The 24338-nt window shown below is 43.5% G+C and overlaps 1 protein-coding gene across 4 annotated transcripts in view; it reads left to right on the top strand.

The window, feature by feature from the left end:
• Positions 1 to 24338, top strand: part of TAF15 (TATA-box binding protein associated factor 15) — a 589620-nt gene that overhangs the window by 227628 nt on the left and 337654 nt on the right. For all 4 annotated transcript variants that reach the window (XM_078679623.1, XM_078679625.1, XM_078679622.1 and 1 more), the window contains one exon: positions 2127 to 2231. In XM_078679623.1, the coding sequence (XP_078535749.1) occupies positions 2127 to 2231 (105 nt within the window). The remainder of the gene's footprint in view (positions 1 to 2126; positions 2232 to 24338) is intronic.

Here is a 24338-nt window from a genome sequence, read left to right as displayed (position 1 = left end):
ACCTGGCAGCCAACTACATGCTCATTCCACCGAATAAGGTGGTGTTAGTGTCTTTTCCCGGGCATTCATCCACTGTTGAAATTTGTTGCGCAATTAACTGGACTGTTGTCCATACCATTTGCAAGCATTATTCTCTGGATACATCTTCTATAAGACTGCAGCTTTGGCCAGGAAGTTCCCTTCTGTTTGACTAGTGACATATACTGCCTTTTCAATACACCCGCTGCAACTTACCCTGTGGTTTTTGATCCTTGAATGGTGTTCCCATCCGTATGTGAACAAAGGAGGAGTCTGATCCAAAGAGTAAAAAAAATTATGTTCATGGTGTTTCCATTGCATTTTGTTCTTGCTCTCCTTTCACAGTACTCACTACTCCCGTTTTTGAGCATCTACTATACCTATGATGTCGGAATGAAACATGGGGAACTGTGCAGGGACTGCTACTGATGCATGGGTAGATGGTCTTGTTTGTACATCAGCTATTATGTGTTAGGTTTAAACCTATAATAACGGATAAAACCTAACCAAAAGGGAAACAGCCATCATCATTGTAAACATATAACTACTGATAGACACCTACACAACCACAAACTAAAATACCATTTAGATGAAGGAAAGTGTGAGAGAAGGAGTGATTTGTTATTTCTTTCGTAAGGGGCCTGCACAATGTAGCTTTGTTATACAAGGTATACGCAAGAACGACTGGTCTCACATTATTGTGGTTGAGTTTTGTTGTCTAGGAATGTCACTAAAATATTGTTTATTCTTTCTTTTATGTTGTCCAGTTGTGTGTGCTTCAATTAAAGGTGCAGGGTGTAGAAGCCTGTTTTTAGGACTGATCAAATGTTTTATACTCTAGAAAATCTGGGAATATCAAAATATTATTTGATCGTTTGGCAGTGTTTGTCTTTTCCTGATTTGTGTACTATTTCAGACTCAAAAAGGGGAAAACCCTTTGGTAGAGCAGCCCCTTTGTTCTAACAAGTCAGTATTGATATGAGTTCACCTGCCAAACACCCCAGGGTGTAAACATTTAAAGCAAGGAGTAGTGTCCGGTGTCTGTGAAGAGTGCTGTCACCATGCACATAGGATAATGATGAAAACAGGATACACGACTTACCACAATACTACTAAATTCATAGCTGCAAGGTGTCCCATAGTTTTTCAGCATTCAATGTTAACAAAAAAATGTCAAGTCCAAGAAACAATGGGATGTCTGTTAATAGGTTAGGACGGACTCAAAGTCTGACATTTGCAATGGGGACACTACACAGCTATGAATTTCCAAACAACAACAGCAGCACCACCTTAATGTAGTGAGGGAAAGAGTGCAGAAAAGTAGTGAAAAGCATACTTTAAGCATCAAGTTTCAGGTTTCTTAGAATTCAGTGCTACAAATTAATCTGTTGTAACTCAAAAGTTTACGGTTTTGCAAGGTACTATGCTGACGGTAGGGTTGACCTCCCCTGCAATATCGTAATAATCAGTGAGGCGTAGGTGAGGGACACCCAACTGTGTCCAGAAATGTCTTTATTAAAACATTTGAATATAGCACACATACTTAATTTTTTAATCCATTAATCTCTCTGTAAACCTGACAGCGTTAGTGAGCTATGTAATGAGATAGGAGAGAGGGTAACAGGATGTGATTGTAATACACAGATGTTCTATGCTTAACACAGTCTAGCATAAGGACATTTTGCCAATGGGAAGACTCAACATACCATGCATTACTTTAAATATGTGCTCCATATCACTCCCTGCAAGAAAATATGTTTTCTAAACACTGGATGAAGATAGTTTTTTTGTTTATTTTGGGGGGTTAGGATGCTGAATAAACACTGATAAGCACTTATTTGAAAAGGTTCTGAAAACACCACTGATATCCACACAAAAAATAAACACAGAAAACAGGACAGCTTACGTGTACACTTGTAGGACGACACTATTTAGGCATTCTCAATCAGGTATCCAGTAGGGAGAGCAAGAACTAAGTTTACCAGAAACAGTGAATGCCATTTTTCCTTATTCCTGTTATTGCATAAGGCATGCTAGCTTTGGTTTTGCATTCCTGTTGCATTATAAACAAACTAACCCAGTTTCACTCCTGTGTCTCTGGACAAAAGGTTCGTACGGCCAGCAATCAAACTACGGTCAGCATCAAAATTCACCTGGACAAAAGCCTCCGTCTTATCAGTCACAGAAGGAAAACTACAGTCACTCTTCCCGAGGTAAAACAAGCAATTTATAACTCCTTTGTTTTTGTCATCATTGCAGCAATTGAACGTGTTGTTGCAATACAACTTTAAAAAGAGAACTTTTAAAAGTGTTTTTACTTTTTTACTCAATCAAAGGAACTCCCCATTTCTATGGAGGAACAATTGCCTGCCCTGGACTTGTTGTTTACACGAAAGGCGAGTTAATTTGATGTGGCTCCCTGCCTTGCAATAGTTGTGAAATCAGTTTAGCCAAGGCATTCTGACAGTTGACAATATATCTCTGTCAAAGGACTTGACATTAATATGTTAGTGCCCTGTACTCTCTTCTATGCTAAAAATACTGGCCATAATGGCAATTCTTTTAGATGGACTTGAAAATATGGTGAGGTAGGGTAAGGGACATTATCCAATAGACATGCAACGTTATTGTCTTCCGTGTCAAGGATAAAAAAAAACTAACTCTGATTAATTCCTCCTAGCACTAAATGCTGGAGGAACAGAATTTCACATAACCTAGACCTTGAAGCTCTTATTAGAGGAAGATTAGGCCACCTCCTCATGAAATGCTTAGGAACTGAAAATTCAAAATACAACCTGATAAACGATTCCTGAAGGAACTCACTAATGAAGCCATCTTCTGGATTGTATCTCTTGCGGTTACACTGTCTCACTGTGGGACAACATTACTATCTTTAATGGGGTGCTGGCGAATGATGCTACAAAAGCAAAACATTCTATTTGATAGACGTCTGACTGTTATGATCTCTGATGTCTTGGTTTCGAGACTGTTGGAACTGGCCATGGATATAATTCTGTTCTTATTATAGTAGATATAGATGGTCATTAGAATCAAATGGTTTTCCTTCCCAGATTACTTCTAAAAATATAAACCTACAAATGTCAAGTGTTTTTTTCAAAAGATAGGTATCCAAACAGGCTTGATTTAATGGCTGAATATTGTTTTCTTTTTCATTGAAAAAGAACCAATTTGATTTAACCATGTTCGTAGTAGAGAAAAAAAGTGACTTTCATCTTTCACAGACTTTTTTAAGGACAAGCACCATGCTAATGGGTTGTTGAGCGAGATATGCTGCTGTCTTTTTGATAATGAAAATGGCACTGGTCCTTTTAGGAATCCAGCAGCATCATTGAAAATATTCATTTTCCTTTTTCATTGTCTTTCTTTATTTTGTGCTGCACCACATCTCTGCCTCAGACATCCCTCTGTCTGCGCCTCTGTAAATTGCTTCAAGGGTGCTTCCACTTCCTGCTGAATTACAGACAACGAGTGACTTAGTAGGAGCGGCTGCGAGCAAGTAGCCATGACAAAAGCCTGTCTGCACCTGCAAAATAATCTCTACACCTGCACTCGACCCCAAATATGAATCAGTGTTTTCCTTTTAAATTGCTATATTTATTCTGTTGCATGCAGTCGAGCCCTCGGTCTAAGCTGTTGTCACCAAGCACAAACCTTCTTCCTTTGACCATCCAGCGATCTGAGACATAATAGGGAGAGGGAAGAAGGCGGAATATACCAGAAATTATATTCAGTGCTGATCTCTTTCACCCTTAACTCAAAGTTCTAAATGTCTTTTGCTTTTTAAAAATCCCACCATAGCAAACAGTGGGCTAGGTTCCAGAGTTTATCTTGGGCAAGTAACAACAGATCTGTCATGCTGTCAGAGCAACTTTCTTGCAGCATCTTCTCCATAAACACTCGGGCTTCTTCAGTTTCTCAGAGGACACAAGTCTTACTGGCTTGCACTAAGCTCAGACTGACTGCCTGGTTGAGACCTCAATTTCAACTTCGGCTAGTCAGATATTACATTATGTTGTGTCTGCTCATGTTTGGGAACATAAGAAGTTTATTTTTTTCGGTGCATTTTACACAACTAAAAGTATTTTGCTACTTTCTTATTGCTATTAGCATAGTACCGCCCAATTTGATTCTCCAGCATGGTTTGTTGCAGGTAGACTTGTTACTTACTTCATTGCAAAATCTTAAGGGATTACGGGCCATATGTATCAAGCAAATTTGCAAACACCGAAATTCGCAGAATTTCGGCGTTTGCGAATGCAAATTTGCCAAATGGTATGTATTAAGGAAAATCTGGTGCAATACAAGGAATCGAAAAATTTGTGATTCCTTATTTTGCAATTGCATTTAAGGAATCGCAAATTTTGTGATTCCTTAAATGCAATGTATGAAGCAAAAAAAAATGAAAATTGTCCTTAAGGAATCGCAAATTACCACCAACTTCAAGTTGGTGGTAATTTGCGAATTCCTTGAAAAATGCACATTTTTGCGTTTTTCAAAGTGCCATGTGACGCACATACATGCCCTGAAATAGCGATTTCTAAAAAATCGCTATTTCAGAATCGCAAATCAGGTTGATGATACATATGGCCCTACATCACTGACCTCAGGAACTGCAAATACAACCACTTTTATTCTTCCCTTTGTGAAAATCTGCAAATTCCAACAAATGCAATTTCGATGCTCTGACTAAATCTTCTAACATTCTCTTGTTTGATTTCAAGGTATACAGTGGACAAAATGGTACTGTTTCAAACTATTGGAAATGTTCATGTCAGGTACTTTAGATGAAACTTCCCGAATATTGTTCAGTTCCTGCACCATTTTTCACTTTAACCTCAAACCTGGTATTCAGAATCACCAGCATAATCCCCATGTAAGTTACCTTCAGTGTTGTTGGAGGTAGTTTGTAATTATCCAGTATTGTATCTTTTATAGATTCACATGATTAAATCATTCCCGTCGTCGAAGTGGAAGTACCACAGTATATTAACAGAGCAGTAAATAATTTTGCAATAGGCTATAAGGGTAATAAAAGGTTTGTTTATTAGTCTATCTACGTCCTTAATAAAAAAAGAACCAAACTTGAACTATGACCAATCAAGCGACACCGCACTCTAGAACCTTCCTAACAAAGACAGTTATTCTCAGATTTTCTACTGCATGTCGTGGAAGGAAGTCCCCCTGAGCCCAGCTCAGTTTTTTCTTTACTTCACCTGTTTTAAACTCCAGCATCTCTGATTCTTTTAAAAACGCACTCTTCAGATCCTGCAAATCCTGTGGGAAGCAGAGATTGTATGTGGGCGACCCGCATGAAGAATGCCTTTATTGTCTTCATCCTCATCATGCTGTTAAGGAATGTAGAGTGTAGAGGTGAGGACAGTGACTATTAACCTCAAAAGAGGGATAGTTCCCACGACCAGGAAACCTCTGAGCACGACAGAAATATTCAAAAGACCACACATATTAAGGGTCTTTCAAAATAATTGATAAAAAGCTCAAAACTCATAAAATCTCTCAAAAATGTCTCTTCAGAGCCAACATCCCCTCCTCCCAAGTATTCAAAATGCTCTTAGACTTCATCAGAGCCATCAATGTTGAAATACAAGGTACAGAAAGTGCCGTAGACGAAAGTGCCCTCGTTGTCGTCTCCATCGTCAACAAGCACTACGTCAACCATGATTACAGTGACATCCTCAGCGCCGTCGACAGCACAAATGAAAACCTCTACGTCCATAACGGCACCTTGTGCTGTCATCTCATGGCCGACGGCTCTGAAGTTGGTTCCACCATTGACGATTAATCCATCAACGCTACCATTCCCATTAACGATGTACTAGTCGGCCCCACCATCGACAAAGCTGTTGTCGTCAAACATATTGCCAAAGAAGCCGTCTACGTCTGATGCCTCATCGGCAAAGCCGTCTAAGCCACCGTCAATAGACAGTCATTCCCTCCGCACTGATGTCGATGGGAATGAAAGCTTCAACAGCAATTCTGAAGCCTCATGAAACTTCCCCCAGCAAAGTGTCTCCCTTTTCTCCGTGCCATTTATTAGATGAGCTGGATGATTCAGATGTTGAGGGACCTTTTGGGCTGTCGTAGCCCATCGGAATTATGAATGAAATATCAGGAAGCAGATGACGAGGAAGACCCTTACTATGGACACTGTTATAATGTTAGGCACCATTATTCTTTTTAAAAAAAAATATTTGTATTTGAACTTTGCAATAGTGACAGACCATTGACACTGATACAGTTATTTCACTATACCAATCATAATGACCGACATAATCAATACATGGATTCATTACAGTTCTTGCTCTCTTACTCTACCCCTCCGCATTTCTAGGTCTATCGAAGGGGACACACACTTCTCTTCCACGGGATACTCATCAATAGTCATAAGCACTGAATAGTCCCGCCCACGTGCGGGACCCCGGAGCAATAGCCAATAATATGCATATATCTATATATATATATATATATATATATATATATATATATATATATATAAGTGTAAAGCTCCAAACACCAGCTAGCTGCACACGTGAGCGGGTGCACACCAAACGGGGGTGTACCCGTTATATTAATCGCAGCTCCAAACATCCACAAACAATCTGTTTGTAAGGAAAGCAGCACACGCAGGGGGTAGTTCCACATAGAATTTATTGGGGAACCTCACAGCATACGACGCGTTTCGCCAGAGGGCTTCGTCAGGATATGCAAAGAGCCGAGGCGCTCAACTCATTTAAGTTAACAATCTTACATCCGCTGTAATGATGGAAAGCAAAAAAGGACTATGTCCATGGTCACAAATGAATCGGCCATCTTAGGACGGTATAATAAGACATTGTGAAATCACATTCTTAAAGTAAATTAAACGTGTGTAAAATATATATACACATGAAAACTATTAACATGAGTCCCACCATAAATATACTGGGAATTACATGAGTTATCAAGCCCTTGATGGGCACAAATAGTCCAGTAGTCCTTATATGCACATAAACGCCCTGTATGGGCATACCAACAAACAGGTAAGCAGTACTGAAAATTGAGGTGCAAATAAAATAAATCAAAACACTAAGCAATACGGAAAGCCATGCGAGCACATCTGTGTACATGATTGTAATATATAACCAGAATAAAAGTGCTCTAAATACAACGGTTTGCAAAGACAGACAATCCTGTGATTATATATAGATGCACCTCTACTAAAATTTGCAAAATAGCAATTATGAATGATGCCCAGGATGGGCATATAAAATACTGCTCCTGTACGAAGGAAATCAAAATGACATGGGATGCAAGCACAAATAATAAACAAAATTTTACGATTCAGATATCTAAAAACCAGAAGTACTAAGTATATGTATTGACATGAAAGGGACCTATCAAGAATGAAGTGCTTATGCCCAGACGAATGTCCATGATAAGTAGAGATTCACAGAATTAACCCAAATGAACTGAAAGTTCTTCATGCATATTAAGACCATTCGGGTGTTTGCTCTGTAAATCAATTATATATCTGGACTCAAGCCTTCGAAGTTTAAGAAGGCGGTCACCACCCCTGATGTTAGCTGCTACACTATCGATACAGATATATGCTAACAGATCCCTGTTACTCTTGTGTTTCTTCTCGAAGTGCCTCGCTACGGGGTAGGTGACATCTTTTTTGGCAATGGCACGCATGTGCTCTAATATTCTTAATTTAACTGCATTGGTGGTACTACCAATGTAGTTTAAGCCACAAGGGCAGATGAGACAATAGATGACATATGCAGTTGAGCACGTTAGGAATTTAGTAATCTTTTTCGGTGTAGAGAGACCTGGAACTTTATAAGCCAGCGTCCGCTTGCTATGTTTACAGGCCTTACACTGGCCACATGGGTAGAAGCCATTCAGAACAGGAAGTTTGGATTTTTTCTCAGGGGCAGTATAGTGACTAGAGACCAACTGATCTCTAAGCGATCTGGCCTTCCTGAACGTCACAAGGGGATTACTGGGCAAGTCAGCTTTGATGATGTTATCCGACATAAGAATATTCCAATTCTTTTTAAGTATCTTTTTGAGTTGCCCAGCATTACGGGAAAAAGTGGTAATGAGGCGGAATGCCCCATTCGTGGATTTGACAGTTTTCTTGGGTTCCAACAACGCCTTCCTTTGCATCTTGTTGGCTCGGTCAAAAGCACTAGTTAACACTTTTTCACTGTAACCCCTTAACCTAAATCTTTGAAGACTAGCATCCGCTGCCTTCTTGAAATCATCAGGGCTGGAATTATTGCGCCTAAGCCTCAAAAGTTCACCATAAGGGATACTTTCGACCAGTTGGCGTGGGTGGCTACTGGTGGCAAAGAGGGTGGAATTACCTGACGTCTCTTTCCTGAATAATTTGGTTTGCACCATTCCCTTGTCATCTATGTATACCGTCAGGTCAAGGTAGTTGACTGAACTCCTGCTGATATGACCTGTGAATTTTAAATTCATGTCATTGTTATTAAGTACGTCTATGAACACACTAGCAGTTTCTATGGGGCAGTCTAGGATGATGAACAAATTGTCGATATAACGATGCCATCCTATAATGCTGTTGTTCCACTCCGGATTGGTTAATTTCCAGGGAGCCTGCTCCTCCCACCAACCTACGAAGAGGTTGGCAAAACTGGGAGCCGAGCAAGCTCCCATGGCAACTCCAGAGATCTGCCTATATAGCTGTTTGCTGAAAAGAAAAATGTTATTTTTCAAGCTAAAATTCATAAAATCAAGCAACATCTTATTGTGTTCATAGTAACGTATGGGACGTTTATCCAGAAAACTAGCCATTGATCTCAAACCATCGTCATGTACTATACATGTGTATAGACTGGCGATGTCTAGTACCATCATGCAGTAAGTCTCTTTCCAAACAATAGTGTCCATGAGGGTCAAAAAATGTTTAGTATCTCTAAGATACGAGGGCAATGACATGACCAATGGGGAGAGGAACGTGTCCACGTAAATGGAGAGATTTTCGGTGAGGCTGCCGTTAGAGGCGACTATCGGCCTTCCCGGTGGATTAAGTATGTCTTTGTGTACCTTGGGAAGGTAGTAAAAGGTGGGGATTACTGGGCTAAGGCAACGCAGAAACAAATATTCATCTGTGCTGAGCATATTGTTGTTGTACCATTTGGATATCATATCGTGGTACTCACCCACACTTCTATTATAGTCTTGCTCACCCACCATAGTGTAGGTTTCGGTGTCTCCAAGCAGTCGTTTGGCCTCATTTTCATATTGTTCAGCAGTCAAAAGCACAATATTCCCCCCTTTATCAGAGGGTTTACAGACCAAGCCTGAATCTGAGCACAAAGTGTGTAGAGCAATTTTTTGTTTGTTGGTGAAATTGTCATTGGACGAAGTGTACTGTTTCACCTTGCGTAGTCTGGTAAGGTCTCTCAGAACAGCGTCCGAGAAGATGTCGATGGCGTCAGTGCTCATGATGGGCATGAAAGTAGATGCCGGTTTGAAATCACTGCATCCTCCTTTTTGTTGGATGTTGGAAGTGGCCAGTATCTGAGTATATGTGACTTCACCTCCCTGGCCCAAGTTGATCTCTTGATCGAGGCTCTCCATAGCCTGGAGACCCCCTAAATCACGGCATCTAAGACTTTCTACGGTATTTTCACTCCCAGACACAGTGCTCTCAATGTGCGGTTTTAATTTGAAGAATTTGTGTAATTTTAACTTTCTCGTGAACTTAAAAATGTCTATTCGAGTCTGTGCAAATTCGAAATTTCTTTGAGGGCAAAAGGATAAGCCCAATTGAAGGATGGAATTTTCTTCGGTGGTAAGTACCTTATCAGTTAAATTGATGATGGTTAAATTATCAGATTTAGTGGAGTATTCCGGGTTCAAACTTAGTTCTTTTTCTTTTGATAGTTCTTCTTGCTGCGTGTTACTGGAGGTGAACCTGGTGGATTTCTTCCCGCAGCCCCCCCGCCTCGTCTTCCTCTTGGTCCTTGGTTGTCCGGGGGTTTGCCCCTGCTGCCTTCTAGCAAGTTGTTGCGCATGACCTGGTATTCCACCTGAAAAGAAGAAGCCTCTTCACTCCCATCTTCACTGATCGCATCATCGGCGTTAGTGTCGGATTCAGAGGTTGGGGGTTCCTCAGTGTTTGGACCACTTGCCTTTTTCTTCAATTGTTTCCTGGTATGGTCATATTTTTTGGCAAAAGTTAACACTCTTCCCATTTTGTAATCATTTTCATCCCTGTCGAATTTTTCTTCTTTTCGTTGTTTGATTTTATGTTCATATTTTTTCAGACGTTTTTTAATTAGTTCACGCTTTTCTTCCAAGCCGGTCTGATCCTCTTCCTTAAGTAATTCGTCCTCCATCTCCTTGATCGCCATTTTGTAACGGCTTTACGAAAGAGAAAGAGAAATTAGAAAGTGGTGGGAGGCAACATCGCTGCAAAATTATATTGATGTTGACCGTGTCCCTCGAGGACTAAGGATATATACGATCCCAGCATACGAGAATCCGGACCCCAAATTATTGGATGCCTGGGCAGAACACACAGCGGCATCCTGCAGGGGCAGTCTGCAAATACTAGTCCGCTTTGCCTGGAGTGATAGAGATACAGCTCTGACTCAGATCAAGGAGATGGAGGACGAGTTACTTAAGGAAGAGGATCAGACCGGCTTGGAAGAAAAGCGTGAACTAATTAAAAAACGTCTGAAAAAATATGAACATAAAATCAAACAACGAAAAGAAGAAAAATTCGACAGGGATGAAAATGATTACAAAATAGGAAGAGTGTTAACTTTTGCCAAAAAATATGACCATACCAGGAAACAATTGAAGAAAAAGGCAAGTGGTCCAAACACTGAGGAACCCCCAACCTCTGAATCCGACACTAACGCAGATGATGCGATCAGTGAAGATGGGAGTGAAGAGGCTTCTTCTTTTCAGGTGGAATACCAGGTCATGCGCAACAACTTGCTAGAAGGCAGCAGGGGCAAACCCCCGGACAACCAAGGACCAAGAGGAAGACGAGGCGGGGGGGCTGCGGGAAGAAATCCACCAGGTTCACCTCCAGTAACACGCAGCAAGAAGAACTATCAAAAGAAAAAGAACTAAGTTTGAACCCGGAATACTCCACTAAATCTGATAATTTAACCATCATCAATTTAACTGATAAGGTACTTACCACCGAAGAAAATTCCATCCTTCAATTGGGCTTATCCTTTTGCCCTCAAAGAAATTTCGAATTTGCACAGACTCGAATAGACATTTTTAAGTTCACGAGAAAGTTAAAATTACACAAATTCTTCAAATTAAAACCGCACATTGAGAGCACCGTGTCTGGGAGTGAAAATACCGTAGAAAGTCTTAGATGCCGTGATTTAGGGGGTCTCCAGGCTATGGAGAGCCTCGATCAAGAGATCAACTTGGGCCAGGGAGGTGAAGTCACATATACTCAGATACTGGCCACTTCCAACATCCAACAAAAAGGAGGATGCAGTGATTTCAAACCGGCATCTACTTTCATGCCCATCATGAGCACTGACGCCATCGACATCTTCTCGGACGCTGTTCTGAGAGACCTTACCAGACTACGCAAGGTGAAACAGTACACTTGGTCCAATGACAATTTCACCAACAAACAAAAAATTGCTCTACACACTTTGTGCTCAGATTCAGGCTTGGTCTGTAAACCCTCTGATAAAGGGGGGAATATTGTGCTTTTGACTGCTGAACAATATGAAAATGAGGCCAAACGACTGCTTGGAGACACCGAAACCTACACTATGGTGGGTGAGCAAGACTATAATAGAAGTGTGGGTGAGTACCACGATATGATATCCAAATGGTACAACAACAATATGCTCAGCACAGATGAATATTTGTTTCTGCGTTGCCTTAGCCCAGTAATCCCCACCTTTTACTACCTTCCCAAGGTACACAAAGACATACTTAATCCACCGGGAAGGCCGATAGTCGCCTCTAACGGCAGCCTCACCGAAAATCTCTCCATTTACGTGGACACGTTCCTCTCCCCATTGGTCATGTCATTGCCCTCGTATCTTAGAGATACTAAACATTTTTTGACCCTCATGGACACTATTGTTTGGAAAGAGACTTACTGCATGATGGTACTAGACATCGCCAGTCTATACACATGTATAGTACATGACGATGGTTTGAGATCAATGGCTAGTTTTCTGGATAAACGTCCCATACGTTACTATGAACACAATAAGATGTTGCTTGATTTTATGAATTTTAGCTTGAAAAATAACATTTTTCTTTTCAGCAAACAGCTATATAGGCAGATCTCTGGAGTTGCCATGGGAGCTTGCTCGGCTCCCAGTTTTGCCAACCTCTTCGTAGGTTGGTGGGAGGAGCAGGCTCCCTGGAAATTAACCAATCCGGAGTGGAACAACAGCATTATAGGATGGCATCGTTATATCGACGATTTGTTCATCATCCTAGACTGCCCCATAGAAACTGCTAGTGTGTTCATAGACGTACTTAATAACAATGACATGAATTTAAAATTCACAGGTCATATCAGCAGGAGTTCAGTCAACTACCTTGATCTGACGGTATACATAGATGACAAGGGAATGGTGCAAACCAAATTATTCAGGAAAGAGACGTCAGGTAATTCCACCCTCTTTGCCACCAGTAGCCACCCACGCCAACTGGTCGAAAGTATCCCTTATGGTGAACTTTTGAGGCTTAGGCGCAATAATTCCAGCCCTGATGATTTCAAGAAGGCAGCGGATGCTAGTCTTCAAAGATTTAGGTTAAGGGGTTACAGTGAAAAAGTGTTAACTAGTGCTTTTGACCGAGCCAACAAGATGCAAAGGAAGGCGTTGTTGGAACCCAAGAAAACTGTCAAATCCACGAATGGGGCATTCCGCCTCATTACCACTTTTTCCCGTAATGCTGGGCAACTCAAAAAGATACTTAAAAAGAATTGGAATATTCTTATGTCGGATAACATCATCAAAGCTGACTTGCCCAGTAATCCCCTTGTGACGTTCAGGAAGGCCAGATCGCTTAGAGATCAGTTGGTCTCTAGTCACTATACTGCCCCTGAGAAAAAATCCAAACTTCCTGTTCTGAATGGCTTCTACCCATGTGGCCGGTGTAAGGCCTGTAAACATAGCAAGCGGACGCTGGCTTATAAAGTTCCAGGTCTCTCTACACCGAAAAAGATTACTAAATTCCTAACGTGCTCAACTGCATATGTCATCTATTGTCTCATCTGCCCTTGTGGCTTAAACTACATTGGTAGTACCACCAATGCAGTTAAATTAAGAATATTAGAGCACATGCGTGCCATTGCCAAAAAAGATGTCACCTACCCCGTAGCGAGGCACTTCGAGAAGAAACACAAGAGTAACAGGGATCTGTTAGCATATATCTGTATCGATAGTGTAGCAGCTAACATCAGGGGTGGTGACCGCCTTCTTAAACTTCGAAGGCTTGAGTCCAGATATATAATTGATTTACAGAGCAAACACCCGAATGGTCTTAATATGCATGAAGAACTTTCAGTTCATTTGGGTTAATTCTGTGAATCTCTACTTATCATGGACATTCGTCTGGGCATAAGCACTTCATTCTTGATAGGTCCCTTTCATGTCAATACATATACTTAGTACTTCTGGTTTTTAGATATCTGAATCGTAAAATTTTGTTTATTATTTGTGCTTGCATCCCATGTCATTTTGATTTCCTTCGTACAGGAGCAGTATTTTATATGCCCATCCTGGGCATCATTCATAATTGCTATTTTGCAAATTTTAGTAGAGGTGCATCTATATATAATCACAGGATTGTCTGTCTTTGGAAACCGTTGTATTTAGAGCACTTTTATTCTGGTTATATATTACAATCATGTACACAGATGTGCTCGCAAGGCTTTCCGTATTGCTTAGTGTTTTGATTTATTTTATTTGCACCTCAATTTTCAGTACTGCTTACCTGTTTGTTGGTATGCCCATACAGGGCGTTTATGTGCATATAAGGACTACTGGACTATTTGTGCCCATCAAGGGCTTGATAACTCATGTAATTCCCAGTATATTTATGGTGGGACTCATGTTAATAGTTTTCATTTGTATATATATTTTACACACGTTTAATTTACTTTAAGAATGTGATTTCACAATGTCTTATTATACCGTCCTAAGATGGCCGATTAATTTGTGACCATGGACATAGTCCTTTTTTGCTTTCCATCATTACAGCGGATGTAAGATTGTTAACTTAAATGAGTTGAGCGCCTCGGCTCTTTGCATATCCTGACGAAGCCCTCTGGCGAAACGCGTCGTATGCTGTGAGGTTCCCCAATAAATTCTATGTGGAACTACCCCCTGCGTGTGCTGCTTTCCTTACAAACAGATTGTTTGTGGATGTTTGGAGCTGCGATATATATATATAAATACATATAAATACGCATAAAATAACCATATATATATATATAGATAATATGCATATACATATACATATGCAGCCCAATATACACCATACTAGGCTCAAAAACTGCCATTATTGCCTGTAAAATCTTTACATTTGCTAAATAAAACATATAAATAACCTTATATGACAATGCAAAGAAGAAAACACTGCCTTGGTTTTCTTTGAAACACATAACCTTTATTTTCAAAGGTAAAAACAGGCAAGATCATAGAGGCAGCTTTAGCCTAGATAGGCTGCATTGTAACAACAGAAAAATCTGGCGCCTTGCCTTTAAGACCTCTGTGAGCCTCCAGGCTCCCATCATGCACCACAGGTGACAGTTAGGTCAGTTCTTTTTTCCGGCTCCTTCTGTGAGGATCCTGGAGCATTGAGCTCGCCAGTTGGTGATATATTTTCACTTTCTTCTGTTTTTTCTCTAATTTTTTCGTCTTTACTCGACGTCTTTGGTCATTATCTGACTAATCCAACAATTTTTTGCTGTTTTTTGGCTATTTTTCCAGTCACAATGCCGGCCTTATTTGTTAAGTGTCCGGCCTGTGGTAAAAAAATGGCCAAGACAGACCCTCATTCGGTCTGTGTAGCTTGTCTACCATCTTCTCACAAGCCAGAACTCTGCTACCACTGCAGCAAGCTTTCAACTAGGACTTTGAGAGAGAGAGAGAGAAGAGCATGCTTCAGCCCCTGCATGACAGAGGAACTGTGAGTGGAAGAGAAGATTTTCAATCCAGGAAGCCTTCTTCTCAACACAAAGAGCGCAAGGACAGAGGGGAGAAGAGAAAACATCGGTCTCCTTCAACTTCGAGGGACAGTTCTTCTTCCAAGGTACCTGTGTTCCAAATCAGCATAGAAATCACCATCGCGGCATACGTCGACGTCGAAGCATCCCTCGCCGTCGAAGAAGAATTCGCCGTCGAAGCAAGGTGAGAAGCGACATGAGCGTAGGCGGTCCCGGTCTGGCTCGCCTGCGACTGCAAGAGGGCGGGACTCGACGTCGTCTCATCGACGTCGACGGTCACCGTCAAGGGGCTCGAAACATCAGTCAAGGTCGCCGTCGAGCGGTGCCATGACGTCGACGTCGAACCGGGCAGTAGAGGTTTCGACGTCGAAGAGCCCCAGTCATGCGACGTCGAGGCACACGACGCCGAGAAAATCATCGCCGTCGAGGCGCCTGACGTCGACGCCGAAGAGGCAATCGTCGTCGAAGAGGACGCCGCCGAGGAGATCGCCGCCGAGGAGGTCGCCGCCGAGGAGGTCGCCGCCGAGGAGGTCGCCGCCGAGGAGGTCGCCGCCGAGGAGGTCGCCGTCGAGGAAGTCGCCGTCGAGGAAGTCGCCGTTGGAAAAATCGACGTCGAAGAGGCTGTCGTCGACGTCTCCAGCAGCAAAGAGGCCTAGAACGGTGTCCAAAGACCGGTCTAAGGTTTCTTTTGTGCCCTCCAGGAGTGCCTCTTCCTGCCCTGGGCTGCGGATTGTACAATTCTCTCCAGAGCCCTCAAGAGCACCTTCACCTACAGGGGCGAATATCTCGCCACGATGGCTGGAGGGAGATCAGAGACTGGAAGATAAGAAAAATTTACCTTCCAAGGTCTCGTTCCAGGTCTCCGGTGTCTGTAAGACTTGCTTCAAGATCAAGGTCACCTCTTGTACAGGTGGTACACTCTCCAAGAACACGTGAGCGTACTCCTCCGAGAAAGTCTCCATCGGAGAGGAGGCGTCTAGGTCTTCGCGTCATCACTCTTCTAGAAGACGCGATGCTAGATCTTCGACAAGGTCTTCTAATTAAAAAAGGAACTACTCGCCAACGCTGTCATCAACTCCTCCCAGTAGGATTTCACCGATTGATGACGTGATTACTTTCAATGAAGTTCTCTGTCGTGGTGCAGCGAAACTTAATATCGAAATGCCGGTCTCTACTGCCAAGACAACGGTCATTTTCGAGACCTTACATCAGAAGTTATCATCAAGGCCTTTACTCTCTCTGGTTCCAGGTCTGTTGGAACCCGCGGAGCACAAGTTCTTAACTCCTTCATCTTTGGGAGCGGTTCCTTCGCGGATCGCAAAGAAATATAAGGCTCCGGACAATGATCCTTTATTTCTGAGGACTGAGCCACAACCTGATTCAGTCATCGTCTCAGCGGCTCGTAAGAATCAGACAGGAGCGGCATCATCCTCTGTGCCTCTTGATAAAGACAGTAAAGCTATGGACTCAGTAGGAAAGAAAATGTGTGCCACTTCTGCTTCCTACATGAAGGTTGCCAGCGCCTCCGCTTTACTGGGTCGCTATGACCGCGCACTGTGGGATTCCTTGTCCCGGTTCGCAGAAAAGCTTCCAAAAGAAGACCAGCATGATTTCCTTGAAATCCTTCATGAAGGTGGGCTAGTGGCTAACCAGGTGATTAGCGCAGCTGCAGATGCTTCCGACCTGTCTACACATGGCTATGCTCATGGACTCTGTGCAAGACGCTCAGCTTGGCTAAGGCTTACGGGTCTTAAACCTGAAGCGCAACACCGAATTCTTAATCTGCCGTTCAATGGTAAATCGCTCTTTGGGTCTCATGCTGACGATGAGATGTCACGAATGAAGACGGAGCTCGATACTGTGAGAGCTGTTGGTCTCGAAAAAAGAAAGGACAACTTTAAGAAAAAATACCGTCCTTATGATCGGAGGCAGAACCAGCAGAGGGTTCAGACCCCTCAATGGTCGTCACAACAGAATCAGGGAAGATCTCATTTCTCCCAGCGTCGTCCTGGTAGAGGAAGAGGGGGCATTTCCAAACAGTCTGCACCTGGAAACAAGCAGCAGCAACAAAAACAGTGAGTGCTTGCTTCCCCTGAGCCCGTTACCCACTCCGGTGGGGGGAAGTGTTCGTTTTTGCCTGGACGAGTGGAAAAACATCACAAACGACAAATGGGTGCTGAATATTGTGCAAAATGGATATGCAATCAGATTCAAGTCTCCTCCACCTTCCATCCCTCCTCAAAAGTCTGTGTTCCATCGTCTTCATCTTTTGATGCAGGAGGTGTCTACGTTAATCTTAAAGAAAGCCATCGAGGAGGTCCTGAGGGCACAGCGTCGACAAGGCATTTACTCCCGATACTTTCTAGTTCCAAAGAAAGGTCCAAACAAGGAGTTCAGGCCCATACTAGATCTCAGGCGCCTCAATCAGTTCATTCGGCGAGAGAAGTTCCGAATGCTGGCGTTACATCAAATAATTCCACTTTTGCATCAAAAGGACTGGATGTGCTCCATAGATCTTCAAGATGCTTACTTTCACATCCCCATTGCCCCAAAGCATCGGAAATTTCTAAGGTTCTGCATACAAACCAGCCATTACCAGTTCGCAGTCTTGCCCTTCGGGCTAAAGTCAGCTCTTCGCACCTTTTCAAAGTGCATGGCAGTCGTAGCGGCTTTCCTAAGGAAGAGACATATTTTCGTCTATCCCTATCTAGACGATTGGCTGCTAAAGAGTACGTCTCCGAGTCTGCTTCAGCAACATCTCACGTTCTGCATACATCAGCTGCGGAGGCTGGGCCTGCACGTGAACTTCAAAAAGTCTATCCTCAACCCCACACAGAGGATACACTATCTGGGCGCACTTCTGGATTCAAAGGACGCAAAAGCGTATCCTTCGGAGGAGAGACTATCCTCCATTCTCCTTAATTGTCAAACCTTACTACAGACTCCTCGACCAACGGCCAGACAGATCTCGTCTCTGCTAGGGTCCATGGCGTCTTGCATTTTCCTCGTTCCGAACGCCAGGCTGCACATGAGACCTCTGCAGCAGTCCCTGGAAGATCAGTGGTCCCAGTTTTCAAACCGTTGGGAAGACAAACTGTTGCTACCTCTGTCAGTGCGAATCTCCATTCGATGGTGGATGCAGCGGAGTCATCTGGTAGTGGGAGTGCCTTTTCAAGAGGACATGCCCAGTCGATCGTTGGTGACAGATGCGTCCCTGCAGGGATGGGGCGCCCATCTGGGGTCCCTTCAAGTTCAAGGAGTGTGGTCAGAGAAAGAAAAGCTGTATCACATAAACATGTTGGAACTCAGAGCTGTCCATCTACCTCTCAAGGCTTTCTTTCCAGCGCTCAAGTCACCCTCTCTGCTTGTTCAGACGGACAATACAACAACGATGTACTATCTGAACAAGCAGGGCGGAACGAGATCCAGGCCTCTGTCGCTGGAAGCACAGGTAATCTGGAAGTGGCTTCTGGCTCGGGGTATGACAATTTCAGCTGTCCATCTGCCCGGTGTCCTCAACGTTCAAGCAGACGACCTAAGCAGACACTTCGCAGAAGCACACGACTGGGTCTTAAAAGACGAAGTGATAAGAGATGTCTTCCAGGCCTGGGGTTCACCAGAAATCGATCTCTTCGCGGACGCCGACAACGCAAAATGCCGCGTCTTCGCGTCCAGGTACCCACAACGAGGGTCCAAGGGGAATGCTCTATGGATGGACTGGTCAGAGACATTACTCTACGCTTTTCCACCGATTCCACTCATTCCCTTGGTGATCAAGAAACTGTACAAGTCGAAGACCGACATGATTCTAGTGGCTCCGGATTGGCCTCGCCAAGGGTGGTACCCGGATCTCCTGCATCTATCCAAAGTACAGCACAGGAGGCTTCCTTGCTGTCCGGATCTGCTGACGAGAGAGAAGGGCAGGGTGTTCCATCCCAACCTGCCGTCCCTGAAGCTAGCAGTATGGTTCCTGAGTTCGTCCAGTATGGGCATCTAGGCCTCTCGCAGGACTGTATGCATATTTTAAGAGAGGCAAGGAGAGCTTCTACAAGGAAGACGTATGCTTTCAAGTGGAAGCTGTTTTTTATGTGGTGTGCTGCTGAGGGTCATGACCCGATTCGAGGTCAGGAACAGGTACTGTTACCATACTTACTTTCTTTGGCCAAAGCAGGTTTACAGTATTCCTCTATTAAGGTCCATCTGGCAGCAATAACAGCATGAGATAAAGACTTCTTTCTCGGCCACCATACATTTATCCATTTCCTTACTCCATGTAGCAACTCCCGGCGGTCTGGCGCCACCCCATCCCCTAGCCAGTTCTCTCTTAAATAAAGTGAATCCTAGCGTTGCAAACGGTTGTCCGTCTCAATAAGGTCCGTAGCATCCCATATGTTTAACAAACCCAGTCGTGGTGTCAGTGTGACTGTCTTGCCAAGAGCAGACTGTAGGTGTGTGACAATCTTGTCCCATCTACCATGTATCATAGGACATTCCCAAATCATATGATAGAAGCTAGCTGACTGTCTGCATCCCTTAAAACATAAGTCATCCGTCTTGGACCCAATCTTCGCCAGAGTGGTCCCCGTCAAGTAGGAGTGGTGTAATATACGGAGCTGTATAAGGCGGTACCTAAGTGTGATGGCAGCCTCTCTCGGAGACATCAATGCCTGCCTCCAGTCCTCCTCCTCTATTGGCCCTAACTCTCGTTCCCATTTCTCCTTGAGCCGCCCAAAGGTATCCAGCATGTTGTTACTGAGCTTTCTATATGTGAGGGCAGTTGTCCGTCCAATAGTCGGTCTTCCGACGGGGAGTATTCTGGTATATCTGCGCAATTAGGAAACGCGGCCATTAAGGCGTGTCTGATTTGTAAATATCTAAAGACTTCACTTGCAGCCAGCTGGTATGTTTTCTGCAGCTCCTCAAACCGAAGGATCTTAACCTCTTGATCAAATCTCCTACTGTCGAGATACCAATCATGTCCCATTTGTCAAACCCTGAATGTCGACAGAGCATGCCCAGCTTTTGTGACGACCACAGCGGTGTCATCTGAGTGAGTCTATTTGTCCAGCCAAGGCGGGAATTCGTCAGTCTCCAGATTTGCAAAGTATGTTGGGTGGGACCTACAAACTTCTTACTCCGTGGGGACGAATAAAGCGCCTCGAGATAGCCTGCTCCAGTCATTTGATATCTGTCCAAGGCAAACGCCGGGTCATCTGGTAGGGTATATTTCCATCTATTTACCGTAACCAGTTGCGAATCCCAATAGTACAGCCGTACATCGGGCAGCGCAATTCCTCCATCGTACCACCCCTTCGTCAAATTATTCTGGGAGTTCGTCCATCCCACAATAATGTATGTATCTCCCCCTCCACAGCTGTAAAAAAGGTATCGGGAACTTTAGTCGGACTGTTCTGTAATATATATAGAAAGCGAGGAAGGGCAAGCATCTTATACAGTGCAGCCCGGCCAATCAGTGACAAGGGGAGGGATCTCCAATGTTGGACGTGCGCCCGCAGCCGCGCCAATAAGGGCGCCGAATTGCTCTTGTAGAAAAGAGCCGGGTCTGGTGTAACAAAAATTCAAAGGTATTTAAAACCGTCCGTCGCCACTACCAAGGCACAATCTCCAGGAAGACGAGGAACCTGAGCATGGAGCATATACAGTACCGACTTATCCCAGTTGATAGCATATCCTGAATACTTTCCAAAATTGATAAAAATGTCTAAGACCACTCGAATGGAGCGATAGGGATATGTCAGGTACAACACTATGTCATCAGCATATAGTGATATTCTGTCTTCACAATCTGGGGACCATCGTAGCCCTCTGGTCATGACATCTTTTCGCACCCAGGTCGCCAGGGGTTCCAACATTAATGCAAATATTAGTGGAGACAGGGGGCAGCCCTGTCTAGTGCCCCTACGAAGAGAAAATTGCCTAGACGTGAAGTTGTTCACTCTCACCTGTCCAGCTATATCTGTGTATAGCAGGCGTACCCATCTCAGGAACTTCGGGCCTAATCCTGTTCTGACTAGTACCTCAAACATATAGGACCATTCGATGGAATCAAAGGCCATAGAGGCATCTAGGGACAATATAGCCGCGTCTTCCTCTAATGATACCTGTCGGGCCAACACATTATGTAAACGACGGATATTTAGAGCTGTATTTCTTCCCGGCATAAAAACGGACTGGTCGGGATGTACTAGGGAGGATATCGCCGTTCCCAGACGCGTGGCAAGTACTTTAGCTAGAACCTTCGCTTCCACATTAAAAAATGAGATCGGTCTGTAGGAACGGTAGTCTTCCACTGGCTTGCCCTTTTTGTGGATAACAACTATGCTTGCCAACCTCTGGTCTGGCGGGGAGGTACCCTTTTCCCAACTTTCATGATACATAGCTTTCAGATGTGGGCCCATTTGGGTGGCTGTCACTTTAAGGAATTCCACCGGGGTACCGTTGGGCCCCATCGCCTTACCAGACTTTATCCGACTTATGGCCGTTCTAATTTCATCATCCGATAGGTCTGCCTCCAAGGACTCCCTATCTTCGGCCGACATCGTAAGTAGCGCACATTCCTCTAAGAGTTGACGTGACTCCTCAGCCGTATAAACCACGGAGGGCGAGTATAATTTCTCAAAATAAGCCGCAAACGTCTCTGCTACATCCTCCGGGGAGGATACCAAGTCCCCCTGAGGAGTTTGCAATCTGGGCACCCACCTTGAACCTTGCTCCTTTTTTTTCAGCCAGCCCAACGTCTTTCCCGCCCTGTCTCCTAATTCATACAGTCTATGATGGGCAGCTGTCTGCGTCACCATCATTTGTTCCTGAGCTTTTCGCTTATATTACTTCTTTTTTTTTTTTTTTTTTTTTTACATTTTAAACACAAGGTCATGTATTTATTCAAAACTGTACATTATAAAATGTCACATACAGACAGTGGACATAGGTAGAGTCGTCTTAGCGTTCACAAAAACTACTGAAAGAAGAGTAAAAACAAAGAAAGCTACAGAAGTGGTTCAACACAAAAGAAAAACAAATGGCTGAACAAATAGAAAAAAATATATATAATCAGACACAAAAGTTTTCATACCTCATACTGGAATTCAATAACCCGCTAGTTCATACTTGTGAAAGAACTTGGTAAGACTACTATTTATGGGTGGAAGTGATGGGTGAAGGTTGCCAGCATTTGCAGTATTAACCAACACCCTGAACCCCAACTAATCACAATAAAAAGCTCAGAAGTTGCAGGCACTTCTATGTGTCTGCGGTGTCCAACATTATACACTTACAAATAGAAGTTTGTGATGTTACTTAGCAAACTTTTACAACCAAGGGTAACATCAGTGTGGGCCACAAACTACACTTACGTGGCTATCTCACTTTGAGATCTCTGGCCACAGAATGGCTACTAGAAGGTAGTCATACTCAAAAGCACTCAGCAAGAAAGTAGATCAGTGACCTTAAGATGATTCCCTGGCAGGCATTACTGCAACTAGAGTGTAAGCTACCACGGGACATTTCAGTGGGCACAAGGGAGAAGGCATATGCCAAGAAACCTTGTTAATGTTGCAAAAATTAATTTACAGATAGAAACAGGTCCAAATAGCTGCCTGCTTAAATACATTGCAATTAGCAGGCAATTATTCTCCGAAGCCACAGCCTGCTCAGCCTCATCCGCTGTGTGGAGTTCTGCCCAGAGGTGAACGTCATTGTGACTGGTAGTTGGGATCAGACAGTAAAGCTCTGGGACCCGAGGACTCCATGCAATGCAGGCACATTTTCTCAGCCTGATAAGGTGTACATGCTCTCTGTGTGCGGAGATCGTCTGATCGTGGGGACTGCTGGCCGCAGAGTTCTGGTGTGGGACCTCAGGAACATGGGCTACGTCCAGCAGAGAAGAGAGTCCAGCCTCAAATATCAGACACGCTGTATCCGAGCCTTTCCAAACAAGCAGGGTTACGTATTGAGCTCCATCGAAGGACGAGTGGCCGTGGAATACCTGGATCCAAGTGCTGAAGTCCAGAAGAAGAAATATGCTTTTAAGTGTCACAGGCTGAAGGAAAATGGAATAGAACAGATTTATCCTGTCAATGCTGTGTCCTTCCATAGTCAGCACAACACATTTGCAACAGGTGGTTCTGATGGGTTTGTTAACATCTGGGATCCCTTTAATAAGAAGCGACTGTGTCAGTTCCATCGCTATCCTACCAGCATCGCCTCACTTGCTTTCAGCAACGATGGAACCACATTGGCTATAGCTGCCTCCTACATGTTCGAGATGGATGACGTTGATCACCCAGAAGATGCAATATACATTCGCCAAGTGACTGATGCAGAGACCAAGCCCAAATGAAGTTACCGCAAAGCTGTTCCCAGCTCCTCCTCTAGAACTCCTTAACTTTAAGTGGAGGCTGTGCTGGCAGATGATGGTGCGTTTGTTTGACATACCACATCATTATGACTCTCCTAGCCACTCAGTATACAGTTGGACGTTGGTGGATTTCAATTCTACTTGATATACAGAAAAAGAGTATAACTTTTTAATTTGTTGATGTTTGACTGCAGCATTTGATGTTGCAGCATTAGTCTGGAAAGTGTCCCCTCTTATCCAAGCTTGGAGACCAGTTCTTAAATACCACAGCGAAGCCAACCAACTGATTTGCAGAATATTTGAGATGGGGAGCAATTTAGGAAGTGGGGGTTGACTTAATGCCCCACTGACCTTACTTTCTGCTTCAATAGTGTTTGACTCATTTGTCTGAAGCACGTGCTTTTTTTTTTTATTAATTACCTCACTTTTTTTAGATTTAGGTTTTGAGAATCCTTCAGCGCTCCTCCTCCACTGAGCCAAGTGCCAGAAAAAAATAGATGTTGATTTAAATATTTCATTGTCTCAAAAGTCCTTAATGCAGTGAACATTTTGTTCCTCTTACATACAGTGTTGTGGTCCGAGTCTTAGAACCTTTTTATGATTTTTGTTTTCACTGCCAATGAACAAAGCCCCAGTGCTTATTGGACAAGAAAGTCATGGAATTTGAACAAATTGTTGATGGGCCTCTGTGGGCCCCCTATGGCTTTATGC

This window comes from Lissotriton helveticus, chromosome 3_1 (assembly GCF_964261635.1).
Source record: "Lissotriton helveticus chromosome 3_1, aLisHel1.1, whole genome shotgun sequence".
Classification (NCBI taxonomy): domain Eukaryota; kingdom Metazoa; phylum Chordata; class Amphibia; order Caudata; family Salamandridae; genus Lissotriton; species Lissotriton helveticus.
The sequence above is the reverse complement of the archived record's forward strand: the minus strand, read 5'-3'. Positions and strand labels throughout refer to the sequence as shown.